General features: G+C 39.3%; 1 protein-coding gene across 4 annotated transcripts in view; it reads right to left on the bottom strand.

Moving 5' to 3' along the window:
- Window positions 1–3,709: 3,709 nt before the first annotated feature.
- The window catches only part of vti1a (vesicle transport through interaction with t-SNAREs 1A), a 103,499-nt gene continuing 87,826 nt past the window's right edge, over window positions 3,710–19,382 (bottom strand). For all 4 annotated transcript variants that reach the window (XM_046854682.1, XM_046854680.1, XM_046854683.1 and 1 more), the window contains one exon: window positions 3,710–7,661. Coding sequence is in view for 2 of the 4 variants with exons in the window: in XM_046854680.1 (XP_046710636.1) it covers window positions 7,568–7,661 (94 nt within the window). In the remaining 2 variants the exon portion in view is untranslated. The remainder of the gene's footprint in view (window positions 7,662–19,382) is intronic.

Raw genomic sequence — 19,382 nt, 5'->3', positions numbered from 1 at the left:
ATTCTTGTTTATGCGGTAAAGAGAGCAAAGGTAACGATAGCATACCATGTACAGCTATCTGATTCCATAGCATGTTGTATTATGATGTGATGACTGCATTTATTATGCAGGTGTATCCTATAAAAAATGATATTCTGTAAATCACACAGGATAGTAATGTAGTGGAGATTATTTTGTTGGAAAACAATACAATTGTTCTACAATGATCTAGAATGTTTCACATTTTTTTTCAGGTTTACATTTTAGAAAATTGTGTCAGAAATTTTAAGCTTGATCAAATCTATTGAATTTTGACATCTAGTGCTTTTCCAAATATTATTGATCTTCCTTTCTGCATTTTCCCAGTAGTGCAGTGTATTTAGTGAGACATTAGCTTATCACAGTGGTTGAATGCTTCCCCTCCAGCTCTTTGCTGTATGTTCTGAACTGGTGTTCCAGATGACTCATGTTCTCACAATGTAGTGCAACTGGTTTTGTTTTTTCTACTGTCTCTTCCTCTTCCTCTTCTTCTTCTTCTTCTTCTTCTTCTTCTGTCTCATTAGGGTTTTTACTTCTAGGGCCTTTGGGACTTGATGATTTGAACATATTTTATTTAAGCGCTTTTGTAAAAAGCTATTATTCAGCAGCTGTGATCTATAGCAGAATTACAATTTTTAGGGTCAAGGAGGGATTCTCATATGGGACAAAAATGGGAACAAATGATGTTAAGAAAAGAAAAAAGAAAAGAAGAGTAGGTACCCAGAAGAGAAGAAAGAGAGAGGAAAAGCCTCATGAAAGATGGTCTTTAAAAATAAATGAGAAAAATCGGTAATCCCTGAGTCACTGCATGGATAAAAGAAAATCAATATCTCCTCTCAATTCACCTGGGCTTTCAAAAATCCTTGAAATGAACAAAAGTTGTGAATTTTGCTACCAATATCATACATGTCTTTTAGAGTGGCTTGGTGCTGCTGTCATTGAAGCAGAAATTCCCTAGCAAAAGCTGCGGAAGCTTTAATGAGTACGATAAGTGCACATATGACGTCTTTTGCAGACAAAAGCAAAAATAAGGATCTAGTGAAGCTATTCAATTCTAATTCTCTAAAATAAACCTTCCACTTTTTTAAAACACTGGCCAGCTTGTCCTTTTAAAAGCAGGCACGGTGGAGTAGAGGAGAGGAGGGGGACATCATACAGATTTTGTAACCTTTGAACCATCCATTCAATTGACCCTGTATGCCAACCTGCAGGGACCCCCCCCTCACATGAATCCACCTCCATTTCCTGCCCTGGGAGAAAAAACGCCAGACCAGTGCTGCCATTGGCCACATGATGATGAATATTTAATCGATTCCCTCATCTAAGAAGGAGGTACCGCAGAGGGGTGACTGGAAGACAGAAGTGGGGGATTGAGGAGGGGGATAGAGAAGTGCCCTTTTCCTGGCGTTCAAGGCGAGACAATGAAACACACACACACGCCATGTGTTAAAGGCTTACCGAGCCTGTTTATGGAAAACCATCATGCATATACAATACTTACACAATTCAGAGCACCCCCTCATCTCTGTGTGTTAAGTGAAGCCCTCCTACCTTCATTAACGCACTCTTCAGTAGCCTGTCATAGAGGATGTGCTCCATCAAAGCTGATTGACTCCCATTTTCCACAGAGATGTCGTGGGTTATCATTGTATGCTCAGATCTCCTGCTACAGGGAACATGAATGGCAGGCTGGCTTTTGAACATGCTGATTTTTTTTCCACTGATGTCTCCCAGTTGGAAATTTAGGTCTGGTAAGTAACCATATGCAAATATAAATATAGCCAATTCTCAACATTCAGGCTTTGCCATTAATCTACCTCTCCAACTCTCTCTCAGATTTACTCATTAGTGGCCAAATAAAAAATTATGTAATTTACTTTGAATTAATTTTTTTTAATAACAAATAAATAAATTTATAGTTTTGAAAAAGTATTTTAATGTTACTTATGATTGTTATTTGTAACTTTAAAATAAAAAACTTTATAAAAATTCTTATTATACTTCATAGAAATTCAATCTTGCAATTTACTAATACATTTAAAGATGACATGATGCTGAGAAAAGTTGTAGTTACTTTATTGATACTGGTACTTTACTAAGCTAACTAATAACTTCAATCAAATAAACTAAAAACAATGATATGAAAGAATCTCACTCATCGTCATTCAAACATTTCTTTTTCAATGGTAAATCAATCACGAGGACTAGTATGGAGAGGAAACTCTATATAAACTATATTAAGTAATATTTATTTAAATAATGCATGAGAATGTACAATAGGTACAGGTTTATTTAATTCATTACATGGACAAAAGTTTGTAGACCATTAGACTTGTGCAGTTTAACCATCCCATTGCACATTTAGTTCCCATTTGCCATTATAACAACTTCCACTCTTCTGGGAAGGTGTTTCACTGGATTTCAGAGTGGGGTTGTGATCATTGAGCCACAAGAAAGTTAGTAAGGTCAGGTACGGATGGAGGGTGAGGAGGTCTGGGGTGCAGTCAGCGTTCCAATTCATCCCAAAGGTGTTCAAATAGGTTTGAGCTCAGAGCACTATAGCAGGCCACTCAAAATCTTCCACTCCAACCAATGTATAACACATCTTTATCCAGCTGGGTTTGTGCACAATGTCATGCTAAAAGAGGTTTGTGTCTCCTAGTTCATATGAAGAGAAAATTCAATACTACGACATCCAGACACGTCCAAGACAACTGTGTACCTTTGTGGTAACAGGTTGGAGAAGAACCACATATGGCTGAATAGGTTAGGAGTCCCAATAACTTTGTCTATATAGTATATTTATGGAATTCAGAAAGTCTGGAAAAAGTCTAAAAAAAGTGACATTACTTATAGTACATGGTTGTGGTACAAGAGGAATAAGAGACTTTTGGATGTGGTGTTTCATATATATATATATATATATATATATATATATATATATATATATATATATATATATATATATATATAATCGAATTCAGGGTGGTTACAGTAAATCTACATGAAGAGAATATGACAATGTGAGTCTTTTCTCTCATGTCGGTTTAATAGCAGGTGGCTAGTTGACCTTCTAATTTTAGTTACTGTGTAAAGATATTTAAAATGGCAGCAGGGCATGGGCATGTTTCCATTCCTCCTGTTTATTCATAGACCCTGGTGTTAAGATCATCCAAATCAATTTAGGAGGTGAATAGTGTAAAAATGCATGTTCAGAGGTCAATAAAAATAATTATCACCAGAGCAATATTAAGCACAGACTGATTTTGTGCATGCTAACAAACCCGTGTCAAAGAGCTAGAGTGTTATTTAGTGGGGTGTTCAGGTCCGAGCAGCAGAAGAGCATAGTGGAAAAGAGTTTACAGTGTGAGATATGGGTCAGTCTGCCTCTTTGTTCACTGTGTAGCTGTGGAGTGCCTACACACACATACAAACTCACACACTCTAGTGGCACAGTGGGGTACAGGAGACAAAGGGAGCGAGTGAAAAGCGCACGGCTGGTGCTCGACTGTGGTAGTAGCTGCGGGTTAAAAAGCGTAAACGGCACTCTGTTTGTATTCCTTCCTCCTGAACGCTTTGGAAACGCCAACTTGTAGCCCAAGTTCAAAAGGCACATTGTGGCAACGTGCACTTGACATGACACACCAGAGCTAATCGCAGGCCTAATGAGAGGTGAAAACACACAGAGGTGTTGAAATGCAATACTGCTTTAATGACAGTGTTACAACTAGACAAGCACTCGGCACATCCACAGAGATCACAATCCATAAAAATCACTGACAAATGAAAGCAAAGGAAGAATAGGAACAGTAGTCGCGCTAATCGGGTAAGATGGATCTGATCAGTAGGAAGTCAGATGTGGCCAGATGCTATGCACTTTCAAACACACAAATATCAAACTGGGCACATGATCACAGCAAACACATGCATGTCCAATCAATGGGCATTTACTTGAAGAGGGACACAGCAGAAAAGAACAACAGTGACAGATATCATTTCAGGTTTGTGCCATTCAGTATTTGATAGCATGTTAGGACATCGCCATGTACGTCTGAATACCTTACAGTTAAGTGAGAAAGAAAAAAAAAAAAACTTTATTTATAAGGGGACAGGAACTTTTCTCAAAAGATGATCTTTACCTGATGAAACATAGACCTTCCACTGTGCTTCCTGATTTACTCATTTACTCAAACACACCTTTTATTTATTTATTTAAATACTTCAGGGGCACTTTATAATATGTTTTTATCCTATTTGTTATACACTACAGCTGTGGCATATACATGATTAGCACAACCTTCTTTTTCTTTGTAATGTGTGGGGATATAACTGCCTTGACAACCGTTTTCAGCAAACAGGTTTTCAGTTCTTGAGAAAAATACCTGACATTTCAGCTGGCCGTGGTAATCCCACGTTTAGGATTTGGGCTGAAAAACTGCTGAGTGTTACCTGAAATTGCCATCACTCTGTGTAGAATTTTTAACATACACTATAGCACTTTGATTAATGTGTATACATGCGCAGGTTTGTGTTACACTGCACGTCTACTATCAGTGTTACAGGAAAGCTGTGGTTAATCTCTGTTCCTCCGTCAGATGGCTGAGGGCCTGCTAGCTGGACACTCTGATGGTTAACATTAATCTGAGTGATGTGTTAAAATGTGAGCACACCTATTGCTACAGTTGCCCCCTGGAATAAAACACAGCCTATAAGAGGGTAATGACTATTCCATAGGTCATACTGAAAGAGAAAAGAGAGCGGGGGGTGGAGACAAGGAGCAAGAGAGGAGAGAGCTTGGTTGCTTAGAGGAAAGAGGAGGGAGTGGGAGAGGAAACAAGGAGAAGTGCAAGATAAGGAAAAGGAGCACAAAGTGAGAAATGCGAGTGAGGAGAAGGGGATTGAGGAGAAGAGAGGATAAGAGAAAAGAGAATGAAGAGGATAAGAAGAAAGGAAAATTAACAGGGAAGAGGGGGAAAGGGGGAGATAAGAATGACAAGAGAGAGAGGGGATTGTAGAGGAGAGAAGGATGATATGAGCAAGGAAAAGGGTGAAATTAGAAAGTGATGAGAAAATGTGAGAAGAAAGAGAAGGAGAGAGTAAGAAGTAAGGAAGAGACGTAGATAATGGGGATGAGGGCGGAGGGAAAGAAGGAGAGAGAGAGAGAGAGAGAGAGAGAGAGAGAGAGAGAGAGAGAGAGAGAGAGAGAGAGAGAGAGAGAGAGAGACAGAAGAGCTATAGAGAAAAAGGTGTGTGGAGAAAAATAGATGCAGAAGATGATAGCTGCAGCCTGCTGAGGTATCAGAAGACATGGCTAGTGTTTAAATAATGAAAAAGGGGATATAAACAAATCATTAGTCCCCTAAGAGTTGTTTAATGCAATTCCTTAATGAACATAATAGTTAGAAGGCATAATGAAAGAAAATAAAAACATCTAAACGGGCCTCAACTTGTCATCAGTGCTCAATTATTTCCTTGTCAAGTTGTTATGATTTAATGAGCCCCAGTGGGACTGACGGCTGTCAGTCAGCCCTGACTTTTTGACACCATTACAACTTCAAATAGAGCCGCAGCCACGCTGCCTTCCACCAGCCACTCACTACTGAGAGGATCTGACAGGCCGAGGGAGAGGGAGAGAGATAGAGAGACAGAGAGAGACTCAGTCAGCGAAACGTGCGCACACACACACACACACACACACACACACACACACACACACACACACACACACCTATGTACACACACACACACACACACACACACACACACACACACACAGCTGCACACATACATAACAAGCAAAATATACTCACAGCATGCCTGGATTCAACACGCACAGGTGCTTAGATCCAGTGCTCACACTCACACATATTTCTAAAGAAGGAGAGAGGACAAACACACACGGAAGACATGCAGACACCCAGTCCTGTCTAGGCGTGTTGATGAAAAACTCAATCACTGAGGTCATTATCTTATGAGGTTTGTCAAACAGGCAGGATTCTGCCCCTCCTCGTCCTTCCTCTTCCTCCTCTCTCCTTTTTTGTTCATTTATTCCTGAACTTAATGATAACTCTCGACGGGTTGGCCCCACATGGGACGGACAGAGACACACTATTTTGTTGGCCATTAATTTGGTGCTTTGAAGCCCGAGCTGTGAAGCAGAGGCAGAGAAAGCCCCCCACCATGCTGCTTCCAAAATAAGACAATCTACCCGGCCTGAAACAGAATACCAAATGCCCTCTGCCTGTCTGTCTGTCCATCAGGCCCTCAGCCAGAGGAGGAAAAAAAGTGTGTGCGTTTTTGTGAGAGCTAGAGAGAAAGAGACAGAGAGAGAATATCTGTCACATGCACTGGGAATAATAAACACAGTATCAATAGGTGTGCTCTGTGTCTGTATTTTAAATGCTCACATGTGAACAGACAGTATATTTGAGCTGCATAAGTCTGAAACTGCACTGAGCTGCACCAGGTCCTGACCGTATAGGACACTGTGTAAAACATCAATACACACTCATACACATGCAAACAAATAGAATAAACTGCTGCAATCTGATCTATAAAGATTACTACCATCATTCACCAGGTGTTGGTCCTAAAAATGGAAACAATCAAACAAACAAAAAAACCCCTCACTATGGATCAAAAGTAAAAAGCTCCATAACATTACTCCATTCAATAAATTAAAAAGCTTTCCACATGCATCTCATTTTTGAACCATTTACACTGTACACGTTTCTGCATTTTACAGAAATACATTATACAGTGATGAAAAAGTTTCATACTGACTGAAAGAAGGTAAATACATCACCACAATAATTATTCATTTTAAAATAAACATAGATATTAGTAATGTCCAAGTATGTTAACAAAATATTTATGCCGTACATTATAAGTGAATCTATGGGGGGGGCCTTAGGTTTTAAAAATCCTGCTGAGTTGCCTGAACACACACAAGGCCTTTACTGACCTTAGAGGAACAGCGTGAGAAGCTACTAATCCTGGATGAAGCGCGACTGGGAGAAGCGTGTGTGTTTGCTGCTAAAGGCACTGACCTTTGGGCTGGGTGTAGTGTGTGATTCTGCTCTGTGTGCTGCACTACAGACAGGTCCAAGCATTCGTGCGTATGCCCCAGAAAAAAGCAGGGACTACACCGGGACTGAAAGTGTATATGCATGTGCACGCAGATACACTCACCATTCTGACACGGAATAAGCAGCACTATCGACAAAATGTTAAAATAAAGCAACAAATCATAGAATTAAAGCATTCTTCCTCCGCCATTATTCTGCCATGTCGATGATGTATGCGGAGGTCAGTCAGATGGAGGTCCCATGCAGAAGAATTGAACAGTAAGATTCTAGCAAAATGGCTATATGGGGTAGAGGGTAGAGCGGGTGTGGTTGTGCGCCGAAGGAGAGAGTGGAGAAGAGATCACCTGTCACTGCCCACCAGGAATGATTCATATGAACAATTTGTCCTAATTACTCCAGCGTGCTTTTGTTGCTATTAATCACACACACGCAAGCACAAACACAGGACCCGTCAGGGGAGATCAGTGGCCTCGCAGATTGAAATAGATGGCCAGGACGATGGTGAGGAGGATGATGGTGCCCAGGATGAAGATCAGGATGCGGTTCTGAATGACCCTGCATTCAAACAGAGAGACACAGAGAAGTGTTAATGGTTCTTATACATCCTCAATATAGGTGAGCAACAAAGAGCTCAGTGATGAGCAATGATTATTTTAGATGTATGAAAACACTACACACTTGTAGATATTAATTCTCACCATAGTTTTTATCAAACACACAAATATTGTGGGAATTTCCATTAGAGTTTTTACTCTCAAACTTTATGTCGCTCAGGCATTATGTGTGTGTAGCAAAAGATGCAGCTTCTGTTATTAATAATAATAATAATCAGGAAAAAAATCATTTTATTTGGTGAGCTGCCTGATCACAGATAATTTATTATACTGACCTTGGCCTTAATTCTCCACTTCATATCCAAGGATACTTATAGTTTGCAAAAACTTTCATCTGCACAGGTTAGTTTTCACAAAAAAATACGATCCAGAAAGTGCAAACACATCGGCAAAAAGATTTAAAATTGAGATTAAGAGTGCAAGTGGGTGTGCCACATGCGATTGAGGAAGTGAAGAGGAGAGTAAGGGGAAGACAAACGGTTGAGACCCCGTGGTCAATGTGTGGTGGTGACTCCTGTCCCAGTCACTCCTGATAAATGATAGAATTATCCCATGTGCTGACATGTGGAGAGAGGAGGGCCACTGTCCACTGCACCAAACAGGAGATGAATAACCCACACCCTTGCCATTTATCACCACTGCAGCCAAGCAGCAGCACCCTACTCTTGGACACGGACACACACACACACACACCTTGCTCCCCAAGGCATCATACACATACATTTCCATGTTAATAGATATGTACAATTTCATCTGCGGTACAAGTGAATTTGCAGCAAAACTCTCCTTATATACAGTCATGTTTACTTGATCACCACAAATGTATCAGATGAACAGATGAAATTTCTGCCTAAATCACAAAATGGCCTGTCTAGGCCTGATTGAAAAGGGTGTAATCACTGTAGATTTTTTTTTTTTTTTTTTTTGGACCAAATTACTTAACTCATTTCTGCAGAATCGGAGATAAAGTCATTGTTCTTATGAATGCATTATTGTTTAGTCAACGTATGCATTATTATTAAAAATAAATAACACAATTCGTTTCTTTATTAAAATCTCAGCACGATAGAAAACCCAGCAAAAGTAGAACACAATAGAAGAATGCAATGCTAAATATCTGATAGTGCCAATAGCAAAATGTACAAAATAAAAAAAACAACAAAAACCCAGAAAGAACCTATATTCAGGGTGTCCCCTTGTACTCAGCCAACAAATGACTCGAAACATTTTTTCTTCATGTTTAACTAAAGCAGCATTTCTGCAGCCAAAACTTTGCCTTTAATATTCCTAGGGCTTGTTTCTTATTTACACAGCCCTAATTTGTGCCGGATCCAGATCACGCTGATTGATGACCTAAACAGTATGCAATGCTTTTCTTTAATCATTAGTCATGCACATGAAGGGCATAGTCGCTTATTGAATTCAGCAAAGATGTTACTGGGATCCTCTTTTATACTGACTAATCTAAGAGCACTGAATATTCACAGATTAAAACCTGCATTACAGTCACTGTATTCCATGCTTTTGTCCATCTCAGACCCCAGTATAACCTTTTTGGCCATGAAACTTTAAACTTAGAAACAAATTACTTGACTACTTATTCTTGGAGCTTTAAAGTTTTACACACATACTCAAGTTCACATAAAGCAAACCACATTGTACCCGTTTAAAGTGGAACAGTGATGGGTTCCTGGCATTGCACACAGGTCCACAAACATGTTTAATAACTTTTGGTGTATATGATTCGGTTATATGTGTTGCATAATAGAGATAGAAAGAGCTTCAGGGTATGGGCCTTGTCTGATGGGCTGACAGGCCTGCATAATTCCAAGCATATTCATAGTGGGGAACATTAATCAGAGCTTGTTCACAAGGCCAGATCTCCCCCCATGTCTCTTTAACTAGCCTGCATTATTTACACTGATTATTTACACATGTAGGCACACACACACACACACACACACACACACACACACACACACACACACACACGTGCAGATGTCTACAGGAAGAAGCTGATGACCAGTACTGCAATGAGAGAAAGAGAGAGGGAAAGCAAGAGAGAGAGAGAGAGAGAGAGAGAGAGAGAGAGAGAGAGAGAGAGAGAGAGGGGTCAGAGCTATCTTCTGACACACACAGAAAAATGAGAGGGGACATGGCTATTGCTTATCACCTGTCTAAATCTATGTAGAAACACTACACTCATGTTTAGGTGGTATCCTGGTACAAATAAATAGCTGGTTTGAAACAGGGGACATGTCTTTAATTAGTAATTGTTGTGAAGCAAACTACAAAGACCACCAACTATATGTTTTAAAACATTCCTTGCTGCAGCTCATTTAAGACCTGTTTATGTTTTTGCCATTAATAACAACAACAACAACAACAACAACAACAGGACACCCTTTTAACTGCTAAATAAATTTCATGAACCACTCAGCATTTTTTTATAAACATAATACTAAATAAAACTATTTAAATAGAAGGGGGTCATTATTTAAATGTGTTCAATAATATTTGGGGTATTTATTAAAGCCATGGATCTTTTTTTCTTTATTCCTAAAACACATTAAGTTTAAGTTGACATTATTCATAGGCTACTTATCTGAGTTATTGAGGATAGCGTTAAAATTATTTATTAAACCTTTCCCATTAGTCTAACATTCCTGCCTTCACAGCCTGCACACTGACAGCTTTGATGATACGCCAACCTATTTAAGGAAAGCAGGATTCCCAAACATAGGTGCTGTACCCATGATGACCCGATGTGTCAGCAGAGTTTACACTGACCAGTAAGAGCGGACAAACTGCTCCATGCTTGGGCCATCAGTAAATGCTGAAGAGTGAGTGGTCAGGGCAGTGATGTGATAAGTGTGAGAAAGAGAGACAGAAACAGAAGGCCATGCTGCCTGGGGTTGATGGAGGTTCTGTCCTATGCTGAGCAAGGCCCGAAAAGAACAGAGCAGAGTAGCAGCCATTAAACCGCATCCATCTTTTCACTCTGACACATGACAGAGGGTTGGGGGAGAGCTGCTACTGCTGTCACAGCTCACAACTCAGGGTAAGTCTTACACACATACACACACCACACACATGGACATAAACACACACACACTTGCTCTGAGCACGAAGTACACTACATGTCCTACATAGAGCCAGGCACGGCAAACCGCAATGGCAGACAAGAGTCTCAGTCTTGCCAAAATAACTCTTTCCAAAAGCAGAAGCCAAAATTACACTTAGTCAATGGGTTAAGAATATTGCCCTAAGCTCAAAAAGATTTTGAGGGATAGAGAGAAGAAAGAAAGCAGGAAAAGTCCGTTTATCAGGGGAGGAGGTGGAGGAGAGGTTGCTCGGAGACAGACAAAAATAATGAGGACTTTTCTGTCAGGAAAAATTTACAAAATCATACCCGTGTTATTAAAATTTAAAATCTTTTTTCCCCCTCTCCCGTTTTTTTTCCCTTTCTCTCCCTCTCTCAGTTCTCCTTATTAGTGGCTCTAATGAGGACAGTGATACACCTCTACACTGGAGGAAGGGGGAGCTGTTCCCTTAAGCCAACACCATTCAACAATAACACTCCTGAGCCACACACAAACACACTACTAAAACAGGGCACATGAAAAATGAGGGGTATTTTTTTCTTTTGACCAAGGCAATAAAATAAAATCCAATCGACGTCTAATCGCTCTGAATTTTTCTCCAGCCAGAATCTCTGCAGAGAGAAGTTAAAAAGAAGAAAGGGAGAAACAGAAGTGGGAAAGCAGAAAGAGTGTGTGTGTGTGTGAGTGTGTGTGTGTGTGAGAGAGAGAGAGAGAGAGAGAGAGAGAGAGAGAGAGAGAGTGTGTGTGTGTGTGTGTGTGTGTGTATGTGTGTGTGTGTGTGTGAGAGTGTCGGCACGATCAATGTGTTCACTAATGGTTTGACTGATGGACATCGTGCTCTGTGTTCACTGTAAAAGTTGGGGGTCGGAACTGAGCGTGTGATCACAAACTAACAAGGATAAATGTTTTATCAGGCTCTCTTTACTGCACTCTACACACTGCCACGTGAAAGAAGCCTTTATAGGGCCTTAGCCATCAATGCCTCATAAATATACTCTCACTTAGCTTATGAGTTCTCTACACACCGCACAAAAAAAGCAAGAAAAAAGATCTGCTTTGAATTCTGTTCGCGCTTCACACTTTAATGGATGTGCAGATAGTCGACATTATAGAGATACACATTTAAGCGAGAGTTCTATGATCTGTAAAGCTAAAGGATTTATGATTACTGATGTAGTGTGTTTTAACCTACAAACAGTACAGTACTCATGTCCTTTTCGAGCTCATTGCCTATTTGAGATGCATTATGCAATATAATATACACTGACTTGGCATAACTGTATGGCCTCCTAATATTGTGTTGGTTCCACTTTTGCAGCCAAAACAGTCCTGACCCATAGAGCATCAACAGTATTAACTTCTACAGCTATTTGAACTACAGCAGCTTGTATGTTGAATCAGAACCCATGACCCAGACCTTTTTTCTTTTTTCTCCTCACATGCATGAATAAGCCTCGGCCGCCAATGACCATTTCACCGGTTCACCACTGTTCCTTCCTTGGACCACATTTGATAGATACTGACCGCTGCAGACCGGGAACACACCACAAGAGCTGCAGTTTTGGAGATGGTTTGACCCAGTCATTTAGCAATTTGGCCCTTGAAAAAAATCGCTCAAATCCTTACACGTGCTCATTTTTCCTGCTTCTCACAAATTAACTGTGAGGACAAAATGTTTACCCACCCACTAACAAGAGGATTGATGAGAAAATCAGTGTTATTCACTCACCGGTCATAATGTTATAAGGTCATAATGTTATGTCTGATTGGTATATTCTTGTATATGGAATTATATTCCATATATAGTGTAGCTCATTCTATTATTACTCATAGGGCAGTGCAAATCCAACATTTTAACTCAAGTACATCACATCCAGACCACTAATTTCTACTGAAATTAAAAAGATTCTGCATAAAAATAATGACCAGGACTGAGAGCAACTTCTTATACACATATACATTTAAAAATAAGTGTTTAACAATCATAAGAAACAACAGGTGTGTGTTATATTCAATAACTGCTTTATGCTTCTCCTAACATACACACTTACTTTCATGACAAATGTACACCTAACTGAATGTTTCTGAAAAGAAAGAGGAAACCAGTGAACCACCAAAGAAACCCATGTGGACTTTAAGAGTATATGGAAAAACTCCAGGCCAGAACTTGAAGCTTGGGATGGGTTCCATGTCACTTGTTATGAATTACTGAAAGTTACTTTTAATGTTTCTGTATTTTTGTGGTTTCATTTGTGTCTCTGTTATGTCTGTCCTTACAAGTGATTTATACCAGACAGTTAATAAAGTGAAGATTAAGAATGATTTCAGAGCCATCACTCATTCAAAACACACATGCTGCGTTAGATTTTTGTGTTAACCACTATGCCTAAATAATAAGTATGTGGGTCTTATTTCAGATTTTTTTTTTTTTTTTTTTAAATGTTCTACAAAATAATTGAAATCTGCAAATTAAGGTTTTAAAATGTTTAGGGAACATGGTAAAAATGGTCATATCATCCAATGAGGACAAGTGATTCACAAACACATACATTTCTATTAACATTTGCAAACACCAATCTACCACGTAAGTGGACTGCATCCCTAATGATACCTTAATGTGACAAAACCCAAAACTATCCCTAGCCTTAAACATAACCTCAGTACCCAAACAGAGTCTCCTGGCACGTTTAGGTTTGCAAACAAAAGATGCAATTTCAGTAAAGAGCAGCTTTCTTTATGAGGACTAACCAAAGGTTCTCACAAGGTCAAAACTGTCCTGTATTCATATCATCATTTGGTACTTAGACCCACACACACACACAATCTGCCAGGGGTAATGTTTAAAAAAGTTTCCTTTAATTGCATGTCATTTACTTGAAAGCGCTTGACACCATATAATTCCCAAAAGAGAAATGGTGCTTAAGTTCTTCAGAGAATACTTCAACACACTCACTCAGTCTTTGGAACTCATGCTGTAGCTGTGTGTTTAAGCCCTGCAGTGTCTAAAAGGCCAGTTAAACAGGGTTTATTAGTGTGATTATGGGGCAGCTGAGCTGGTCTTCCCAAAACCTCTCTACATCACCCTTATCCTTACTGTACAGCTAAGCTGCTCAGAGACTGAGAAATCTGTAATGCTTACCAAAAAGCTCCTGCTCCCTCCCAATATACCCCCCACACACAGTATAACCTCTGAAACAATGTAAAAATAATTTCTGTGAAGAAAGACCCGCCTCCTACACACTCACACATAACTTGTATTAATGGAGAAGCTGTAGAAGATAGATAAGATCAGATAAAAGGAGTAAAACAAGAAAAAAAATAGGAAGTAATTGATGTCTTGAACACATGCAGTAGCTTATATGACAGTGTGTTGACGAGCCTTGCGTGTGCAGATGTGTACACACACTCACAGGACTGAGATCGCTGCTCTACACACTCATGCATTTTTTATTATGCAGCTAACAATCTGAGTAGCAGGCCAGCCTGGGATTTAGATTCCTCCTGGAGAAAGGAGGTAAGGAGAAGGTGGGGGTGAAGTATGAAAGGAGAGATGTTGAGAACGAAGTACAGTGTGAAGATAGGGGGAGAAACACCTTGTTTGCAACACTTTTTCATGAACGCTCAGGAAGTTCTGCCTACGGCACGTTCTGGCAGCTGTAGCGGGCTGTCCCGGAGCGTTGTCCGAGTGGCATTCTGATTTTTCTCTTATTTTCCAGTATCTACAGATCACTCCCTTCACTGGCTGCTTGCCAACACACTAGCACTCTTTTTTTGCTCTCTTTCTACTTTTGCCAGTCTGCTCCACTTGCTATTTCCTTTCTGTCTATGCCAGCCTCTTGATTTCCCTCTTACTCGTTCTCTATTCCCCCTCCCTTGCTCTTTTTTGCCCTTCCATATCCTACTTTCCTCCCACTCTATCACTCCTTTTTCTCGAGGAGGGAGGGCGATAATGTTAAAAGCAGGAAGAGATCCGATATGCACCTGAAAAGCTCTTTCTCTCCTGCACACACTCCAAAAGTGGGAAGGCCTGTGTCTCTGCACAGCCAATAAGAGGGCGGTAAACATATTTCAGAGTGCATGTTATGGCTGATGGCAGCAGTCCAGGTTATGTACCGAGGTAGCAGTCAACATAGGTGTGCTAATCCTGCTGTGCCTGCACCCTGTACTGGAAACTTCAGAACAAACAAATCAGCCTCCCTAAACAGCAAGAACACTTGAGGCAGAGATAAGAGCTTTACATGGTTAGTGCTGGATGTTTCATTGCTGAACTTGTCAGTGTTCCATGCAAAGTACATATTGGGGTGAAGCTTCGTCCTGCCAATCCAGGAACAAAATCAATGTGTTACAGACGTTTTAAACCACACTGCTGATAATTTCAAGGTTCTCACTCACCAGAAGCTGATTCATTTTCTGTAAGAGCTCTGACTGTAGTGCAGGAAATTGTCAGGTTTGTATTAATGCATTTATTCAAGTACTTTTTTTTTACTAATTCAGTTACCTGCATTATGGATGATCAGCAATATTTATGCCTAATAATAAGGAATGAAAGCTTGTCTGTTCCAGTAGCAGAAATAAAGGTGGCCTGGTCTGATAAATTATGTTTCCTTTTACATCATGTGGATAGTTGGGTGCATGTGGATTGGCTGAAGCAATGCGATGCTCTGCATTGTTCTGCTGTGAAACACTGGAGAGCCTAACATTTATATAGATGTTAAGTCTTACATGTACCATAGCTTGATGGATCAGAGCTGTATTGGCAAAACAAGGAGGGACCTACACAACCGACAAATCGTTTTATTGGTATGGTGGATTGGTGTATGTGAATGGCTCTAAGCAACCACATCGCTGAATATTTCCCTAAAACCGCATGCCCTGTTGCGTTTCATTTTCATGTTTCTTATTTGAATAAAAAAAGTTTTCCACTTGACAGTGGTATACAATTGAAGTCTAACATTCCTTGTTTTGATAAAGCTTATCCTAATATATATATATATATATATAAAACCTCAAGACGCACTGAATACTAAGCAGAATCATTCCAATTCCAATATTTGCTTTACTCTAGCAAATCTACTCTACTCTACTCTTTTATGCAAAATTATGTCTGACACAAGTAGTTACACATTCTGTACATGCTACACATGGTGTCAAGCCAGTTTTATTCCTATGGAACGTTAATTACCTGATTATCATCTCTGAACATACTTGAACATATGTACATATTATATTCTTAAACAATGCAACATTAACTAACAGGACTCTACATGACTATTTTGCATTGCTAAGCTGAAAATTCAAAAGTTAAACTGTAGATGCACAATTAATGCTTACTTCTGTCATTAAATAATTAATGGGGTATTTGAATACTGTTCTTTTTAAAATGTGGATATTTGAATAGCAAAAATGTTCATCATGAGTAGAAAGACAACCAGTGGCAAGGTTGAATAAAAACATGACACTGTTCTTACAAGTGAGATGAATTTCTTTCTCACAATTTGGATATGCTGTTGAATTTTTCTGACACACAATTAAAAAAAAAAAAAAAACACATTCCATAAGACAGGCAGCTGGAGATTGTATAACCAGGCGGTGAAAGGGTGTAACACTAGCCATGGAATCACAGCTCTTGAAAACTTTGAAACGCATAAATTTTTATTGTTCGTTCGGCATTGAAATCTCATTATGTCTCATAAATCAGTTGTGTGCATGTTCAAAGAGAGGAGTGGAATAAGAGTGAAGTTCAGATTAGATGATGTCTGACTTGTAGACCAGGGGCTTTAGTTTATAATGATTCAGTGGTTCAATCAAACAATCTGTTTTTTATAGAGTTAAGTCATGAGACAAATGGATGGAAAAGAGAGAGAGAGAGAGAGAGAGAGAGAGAGAGAGAGAGAGAGAGAGAGCGAGACAGAGAGAGAGAGAAAACAGCAAGCAGTCTGACTCTCTCAGCGTATGTGTTTTTTTTTTTATATATTTTTTTGTTTGAGTAAATGACTGCACAAATCTGGGCTTAACACGCAAATGCTCGCACAAACACACACACAGACACTTGGATTTTCTGCCTGGACTATTCCTGAAAGGGTTTTTTTTTCCCCCATTCACTTGTGCATTACTTGGATAGAATGCTACACTCATTCTCATATGCCTTTACACATAGGGGAAATTTCGAGCAAATAATGCACCTATCAGCATGTCATTAAACAATAGGAGGAAACCGGAGAACCCTGAGGAAATCCAAAAGAGCAGAACATGTGAAACTGTACCTTAGTATCCAAACTAGGACCTTGAGGTAGCAAGTCTACATTCTTCTCTACTGAAAGCTCTGTTTGGACTCTTTTTGTTGTTGTTGTTCAGACAACCAATAAAATAAACGTATTCCAAAAAATTACAAAACAATGCAATCAATTAAGATAAAACACAGACATACAAACAGACACACAAACACATGCACACAAATGAATATAGTATTTCATTGTAATGCCTCATTGTTTTGACCAAAGGGCTTTCATGCATCTCTGAAGTGAGAACAATAAGTGATCTATGATTTATGAACAGAGTTGGAGTGCAGATGTTGAAAAAGATTCTTCAGCAGCGATTTTCCAAGGTAGTCACTAAAAGTAGAGATGATTTTCTTTTTTTTTTGTTTTGAGAAAACAACAGTGACTCTGCAAGTTCAAAGAGCATAAACAGAAAAGGATGCACAAATGAGGTGAAAGTGTGTAATTAGGGCCATGTGCAATGAAAAGCTGTGTACCTCCTAAAGCAAAAAGCCTTTAAAAAACAAAAACAAAAGAACACTTAACGGACTCGATGTCCTTGCTCTAGTGAAGCTCTCGGTACAAAACTGTCCTTTCCAATTCAGCATGTAAGAGCAGCCACCTGGGCAACAAAAGTCTGTTTAATGTTGAATATAGATTTAGTTATAGTTTTATATATCTGGGCTTTTTTGGTAAGTGGTTATGCGATATGTATATGTGCATCTAGCCAAAAGAACAAGCTACAGTAAGACAGCTCTCCCTAGGCAATGTCAGTGGCTTGAATAGAGGACACTGTAATAGAGAAAGCGAGAGAAAAAGGACATTCCTCTAGAAAGAAATAGAGACCTTGACTTATGCCATCATGCTGAGAGAAAACTCATTCTCTTCGCGTGTTTACCTCTTATAGAATCGCAATTATCCAACAATATGTTTACATGGTAGTTAGGCGCTGTCAATCATTTGGGGAGCTTGAACTTGGTGGCTCAATAAAGAACAACAAACTAAAAACCACAGCCTGTTTATGACATATAAAATAAGAAAAGCAATAAATAGAGAAGAAATGCCCCTGGTCACAATTTCATATTTAGTCCCTCGTCTTCCTCCTTTAGTTTCAATGCCACTCTTTAAACACACTGCAAATCCTGGAGATTTGCCACACGGTTGCACAGGAGAATGGAAGAAAGGGAAATGTCATTCTACATCCCTCGACTTGACACTACAAGGGAGATTTTAGTCATTCTAAATAATCCATGCTATTTCATTAAAATTGCAGATCCTCCTGGTCTACGATTTCACAGCTGAATTCTGTGCGACAAATTTAACTCTTCAGCTCATGTATGTTAAAGAGAACGTGAGAAAGGAAGGTGCAGAGAGAGAGAGCTGAAGAGCAGAACAAAGTGCAAGGGAAGCTGTGGTCACACTGAAAATATGGAGCTTGTTTGTAATTGTCAAATATTTGTGGTCAAAAAGCATCAGTCTTGTTGCAGTTAAAAACCGATGGCTCAACATGTTTGAGTATTAATTGCTAAAACAAAATAACTTTAAAAACATGAACTTGTGGTGAATCTGCAGGCAATCACTGTAACTGATAACCTTACTAACAATATAATACAATTATATATATCTAAAAATTAATGATAAACTATAAGTGTTATTTATAAATAAAAAATATTTATAGGTGTCAGGAACTATTCTATAAAATGCTTGCACAGTTTAAAAAAAAATTAAAAAAGGCACTGGATCTTCAGTTGCTTCAGAAATCAATGCATTTATAGTGAACAATGTGATTTGCCAAGGACAAACCTAATATATACAACTTTCCACTGGTGAAATTTATTACAATGGAAGGCTGTGATATGAAGCTGTTAACCGGATTAATATATATAATTGCTTGCATTATGTTGGTAGTAGAAGTCTATTTACGTGGAAGAGAGAGAGAGAGAGCGAAAGCGAGAGCGAGTGAGAGAAAGAGAAGGGGTAGGTGGTGAAGGGATAAGCAGGTGCAAAAGGGATATGAGTGACAATAATTTACTCGTGATTACATACAGCACTCCGTAGCGAGTAGTGATTGAAACGCAGGGCCATGATTTGTTGCAATAACTGCGTTATTGACTTGTTGCTCCAGCTCCATTTGGTTATTGCCCTTTAGGCTTGGATCAATAGACTACGTGCTGAATCTGACTAATCAGGCCCTGAAGCCTCTCAGGGTCAGGATGAAGAAAACAGCAGAAAATCTATTTCACATAAGAGAGGGAGAGAAAGAGAGTGAGAGAGAAAAGAGAAGATAAAACTGGCGAAGTG

This window comes from Silurus meridionalis, chromosome 7, assembly GCF_014805685.1.
Source record: "Silurus meridionalis isolate SWU-2019-XX chromosome 7, ASM1480568v1, whole genome shotgun sequence".
Taxonomy (NCBI): Eukaryota; Metazoa; Chordata; class Actinopteri; order Siluriformes; family Siluridae; genus Silurus; species Silurus meridionalis.
Note: the sequence above shows the minus strand (reverse complement) of the source record. Positions and strands in the feature narration are given on the sequence as shown.